This window comes from Lepisma saccharinum, chromosome 6 (assembly GCF_977018435.1).
Source record: "Lepisma saccharinum chromosome 6, izLepSacc3.1, whole genome shotgun sequence".
Lineage (NCBI taxonomy): Eukaryota > Metazoa > Arthropoda > Insecta > Zygentoma > Lepismatidae > Lepisma > Lepisma saccharinum.
This window is the reverse complement of record NC_139234.1, coordinates 61,785,716-61,791,715: the sequence shown is the minus strand read 5'-3', so window position 1 is coordinate 61,791,715 and position 6,000 is coordinate 61,785,716. Positions and strand designations below refer to the sequence as shown.

Below are 6,000 nucleotides of genomic sequence, written 5' to 3'. Positions count from 1 at the left end.
TGAATTACCCTGTATATTTTAACTCTAGCATTCATATTTTGAGATATATAAAAATTGGGGGGGGGGACAAGCCATAGTTTGAAGCTCTAGCCTTTGCAGTTAGATATAAATTTTTATTTTAAACTTCCTGCTTAAAACACCCTTGGCGTTTATAAGTGTTTAAAGAAAATCAGCAAGACATTTAGATATTTAAAGCAAACAAGGAATTGCTTTTTTCTTCTTTCATTTAAATTTAAACTTATGGAAAACTATATAGAGGATTATGACAACCTTCCTGAAAGTGTGAGAGAACATAAATTGTGTGATACACTGTGTGTGTATAAACTTTAATTTTTTATTTGCTTAGCAGAGATAACATGTTTCAACATAAGGTAAGTATCAATTATATATACACAATGTAAATTATGTCTAACAAAATGATCAAATCTTGATGAACACATTAAGGAAGACTAGCAAATTTCACACATTCACATTAGGATTAATATCGCTTGGTGTAGTTACGTGTGTCTGGTTAGTCTTTATAATGGAATTTTCGCCACATATTCCAGGGGTTGAGGATTCAAAATGTTAAAAAACATGTTCTCTTTTTCTTTATTAACTTTAATGATCGTTGCCTAATGTGTACATTTTTTCACTTCACAGAATGCAGACGTATACTGTTTTCATGGTAAACAGCACTTAAACTACATTTTGATTGTTTTTCAAGAACTTCACTTTAATCCATAATGCTACTACCCATCTGCAGGTTTTAAAAAATAACTGCGTAGGATATTTATACACAGCAGTTTACATTGAAATGTATAAAATTATAGCACATGCATAATGCAAATAATTTTCTAGTACGCAAAGCAGAAGTAACATAAAACAAAATGATGATGGCTTAAATTTACCACAGTGCCACTTAGAAGAGGCACATAAAAATATAAATTAACATTCACTTGCACATATTTAAAAAGGGAAAGACCTGAATTGTACACTCCTGTTCAGATAAAGTGGCACATACTTCAACTGTCTAACCTTACCAAATGTGCCACTTTATGTGAATAGGAGTGTAGATATTACTTGCATTAGGAATGAATGGTTTTTTCTTTGAGATAAAGCTGCAAGTTGCAAAAGAACTTTTTTTTAAAAAATAGCATGATCTTGCTGACTGTGAATATGAGTATGACAAAGAAACACTAGAATTAGCTTTCTTGTAGGTTCCTATATTCTGCTTGTGATAAATAAAAAAAGAGAATAGATAAATAATAGCACATACTCTCATAAACAACCACTGATTGAAATATTTCATTTGCCACTAAGTTCAATAAAATCAATATCATACATATTCCAAGCAATTATATCTCATTGTTACAAAATGTGTGGAAATATATTTTCTCTTCACCAAACCACAAACATAAATGCCGAGCAAATTTTCCCATACAGCTGAAAACCCTCTTCCTACTTTACAAAAGAGGATATCTACCATATATAAACATACCGATCTTACAAGAAACTGTCTTTTACGAATACACGTTCATTTTACTGGTATCCATGTGAAGGGCGAGCGAAGGGCATTGGAGAGGAGCCCTTGCTGTAAGGGTTAGCCTGTTGTCCTGCATTTGGTACTACACCCACCGTGCCGATGCCTGGTGCAGGCATACCGCCAGGGACACTAGGAGCAGGAGGGTATCGTGGAGAAAAAGCTGATGGGTAATCTTGACCAGGGGCATATGCTTGTGGTGCTGCTGAACGGAAGGCTGGCTTCTGGACCCCAAAGCTGAAAGGGATACAAGAGATTAAGAATTACAGTCACTATTATTGTTTGCATCAATCCACCTAACCAGAAACACTTAGTATTAGGGCTGAGCTGATGCAATTTCAAGCCGATATCTAGAGCCACATATTTATAGGGAATAAAATATCAAGATTTCGGTACAAAAACTGGGCACATTTCGGGATCAAACGCAGTATATAAAATGGCGCATTTTGGTGTGAAAATGGTGAATATAACCCTAAATTTGATTTAAAAAAAAACTACTTATTAAACAAAATAAACATTTCCCTTGTAATAGCACATTTATGTACTTATCAAAATTTAAAGTTTATTCCGTGTAAAGGAGTCTGTTTTTGCTTCTCGAATATTTACAGTACAGTTAATCAATTTCCACTGAATTGCATAACTCTCAAAATAATCCAGACTTCATAAAGTGTCACATTGGTAAATAAACTCTACATTTTGTGTCCAAGAGTTTATTTTGCATCATTTTGTGGCCACGGTGGCTTGGTTGGTAATGCATCTGACTACCATGCTAAAGGTCCCGGGTTCGATCCCCCGGCCGATTCAAATCCGGGAACTTTTCTAACGGAAGCGGCCCCTGCGTCCACACAGCGTCAAATAACAAGGGTACCTGGGGGGTAAAGGCAGTCAGGGGCATGATGCTGATCACATCACCCCCACTCATGACCAGATCAAGAAAGAGTACGGCGTTACCCCCCCCCCATACGCCTTCATGGCATGGTGCTCACAGGGGAGCACTTTACCTTTTGTGTGTGTGTGTGTGTATATATATACACACACACACACACACACACACACACACACACACACACACACACACACACACACACACACACACACACACACACACACACACACACACACACACACACACACACACACACACACACACACACACACACACACACAAAACATGGCAGGAAAATGCATCTCTCACATTTCAGAAACATGAAAAATGAACCTTACAGCATGTTATTTCAAATTTTGTTTTTCTGTAAAAAATGAAATATGCATGCCTCTGATATCAATACTCTTACAAATAACAATACTTGAGAAAAGCAATATTTTCCTGAAAGTTAGATTGTCCTGCATTATCAGTTTTTAGACATGGGCATTTAAAGAAAGAGAAAAGTATAATCAAGATACCACTGTATTGCAGCGTAAGTACGGGGGTGGTCGGTCCACTGTCTTTTACATTTCCAGATTTTGTATTTTCCTGCAGTTTCAAGTTTTTTATACTGGGCCCCTGAAAAGTGTAAAATGGAGGTTGTAACATATTCCACTACAATTGTACAATGTCATTGTCCCAGCGTTTTACTTTAAACCTTAAAATACGAACCAGGTTAATGCACCAACTATCAGCTGGGATAGGATTAACATTGTAAAACTTTGTTTGGGGACACACTGTGTGTTCTGACCATATATGTTTATTATTGTAATCAGAGCTTTAAAGTATGTAATTAATGGGAAGAGGAGGTGTGGTGCCCTCACGGACCATCTTGCCACGGCCAAGGTAAGAAAAAATAACTTTTTGTAGTGATTTGCTGCAAAACACTGTTCACGTGAAGTTTTTCTTGCATTCAAAAATATTTTTTTATCAGACTATAAAATTAATAAATACATAATTAGTTTGTATTAGAGATACGCACACATAATCCATGTCAACCCTGAAGTCGGGGTGTTATCAATGGTGGGATGTAAAGGGGGAGGGGGTGTAGCCCAAATATAGTTTGTTTTTTTCAATTTCCTGTACAGGGTTCCCACGTGAACTCGAAATGTATTTTCCCGGAGTTTTCCAGAATCTTCAATTTTTTTCCAGAGTAGTCAATACATAGTGCAATACATATTTTAAATATATTTTAAAATAGCCTACATTTCCACTCATAGCCATTCCACTCTCTCCTTTTATTATTATTAGATTTGATTTTTTTTTTATTTAGCATGGCTTTTCTACCACTTTTGGATAATCACGACGATGGCAATGAGTGGTATTATGAAATTAATGAAGACAAGACACTCGCACAGAAACCTATATCCAGGTCAGGATTCAAATCCGGAACCTCTGGCTATTATTAATAGAGATGGAACATTAATTGTTACTCTATTGGTATCCACATATCAGTATCAGTAATACTAGTGATAATTTTACCAATCTGATGTATTTATAAGTGTTCGGTAATTTTGGGTAATATTGTGCCATTTTCTTATTATTCTTATCATACGATTTGTATGCAACAGTTTTGTGAAGTAAATTTCTAAATACACAGTTCTTTATTAAGCCTAAACCACTAACCCTTCATAATTTTTAAGAACTCGATTGACAGAACTTGTCATTTTGAAGAAAGTATGTTTTCCTGTATGCTGCCCTTTCTTGTACCTTCCTAATTTTCTTAGAAAGCCTATACCAAGCTACCATCCCGATAGGTTGCACTTGTCATGTGCTGTTGGGAGAGGCATCATCAATTTGGTGTGGGGTTGGTTAGTGACTACTTTATAAATTATCTTCAATGATATGAAGACTACATATATTTTACTTGTGTGATCTAAGGGGTTTTGTTAGTGCCGTGGGCCCAGGCAGCATGCTTAAGAGGCTCTGGCACCAGGTCTCACAGTCAGTATATTCCTCTGTAGTAGTTTGTTTTGTGTAGAGGTCATGGTTGTTTTTGATTGTTCTTTAAGACATCTCATCATCATTCATCCTCATCACAATTAGTTAAATGTGAAGAAAAGCGATGTAAATAAAGAAAATCAGTCAATGAATCAATAATGATATGGGAATTCCGACTGTCTTGGACACGGAGGTTTAATGGATTTCATGGGAGCCATGAAGGGAGCTTTGTGCTTGGGACCAGATTTATTACATGATCAGGTGTTGGAAGCATTTGGGGCCATTATTTTGATGTTAAGAGTACTAAACATGACCCCATTTAGGGATCTCTTATTATTATTAATGGCAAGAGACTTAAACCTAACATAACATCAAAGGCATTTAGTGACATAATACTTTCTACATCCCATGCATGTGAAGGAAATGGCAACAGCAGCCCATACCCAAGTCGAGAGTTAATGAACAGCTGCTCGGGAACAAAAAATTATGTACGGAAGGAGAAAAATGGTTTTCAAGACAAGATGCCGTAAGTAATCACTAAAACTCTGAAGTATGTGTTAACAGACATATAGAAACTGAACCATGTAAAATATGCTTGTGTACCATGATTAATTCTGATTTAAACATTCGGAACTTTGGGCCAAATATTTTCACACCTCTGAGAAACAGAAGTGTACAAATGGGCATAACAGTAACTAATCTGAAATGCAAAATTAACATATATCCAAAACCTATATCTTCAAACCAGCGTGTGTAAAGCAAATTACTGAAGTTGTAACTATTGGTGTTATTGTAACTACTGTAATAGTTATTATCAAAAGGCAGGAGCACACTTCACTGGAACTCTTAGAACAATTAGATGATTTTCCCTGAAATTTCCATGAGAATGTTATTTTTTTCAAATTCCCTGAGTTTTCCAGCTTTTTCCAGGTGTGTGGGAACCCTGCTGTACCATGCATGACACATCAGCATGTATTTGTAGAACTGTTTACACTGAACAAAACAAGATATTTTATTTCAACCAGTGCAAATTTTAAAGTTTGCGCACAAATGTGTTGGATTTCAGGCAACACCATGGAAAGCAGAATGGTAGATTAAACGTTAAAATAACCTAGCTCAGGGTGTCTACTAGTCTGGAAAACCTGGAAAAGTCAGGGAATTGACTTTTTCTGGAAATGTCAGGGAAATTTACTCTGGAAAAATCAACATATTTGTAGAGTGCACTAAAAGTAGGTTTTTGAGCAAAAAGCAAAAGACAAACAAGAAATTTTAAATTTGTTGTGGACACACTATACTTCAATTTGATATACTGAGTAATACCGATAGTTACAGTAGAAATTGTATGTTAATTACTGTAGGAAAAAGTCATGTTTTGAACTATTTTCAAGTAGAAATTTAATACAGTAAGTGACTATTGCAATTTCCCAAGTTGTCTTTGGTACATATTAGTATTTATACAGATTTTAATACTAATTTTTCCTATAATTATGTGTTATTTATGCTATCATTATGTTTTTTTATAAAAATAATTACTTTTAACCATAGATCAAACCTGCCATCACCACTTTTACATGTGAATGCTCTAAAAACTTGGTTAAGTGGGATTCTAAGT

At 35.5% G+C, this 6,000-nt stretch overlaps 1 protein-coding gene across 2 annotated transcripts in view; it reads right to left on the bottom strand.

The window, feature by feature from the left end:
• Nucleotides 1-314: 314 nt before the first annotated feature.
• LOC145988815 (uncharacterized) overlaps nucleotides 315-6,000 on the bottom strand; it is a 39,048-nt gene continuing 33,362 nt past the window's right edge. For both annotated transcript variants that reach the window (XM_083124020.1, XM_083124021.1), the window contains one exon: nucleotides 315-1,759. In XM_083124020.1, the coding sequence (XP_082980146.1) occupies nucleotides 1,522-1,759 (238 nt within the window). In that variant the 3' untranslated portion in view covers nucleotides 315-1,521. The remainder of the gene's footprint in view (nucleotides 1,760-6,000) is intronic.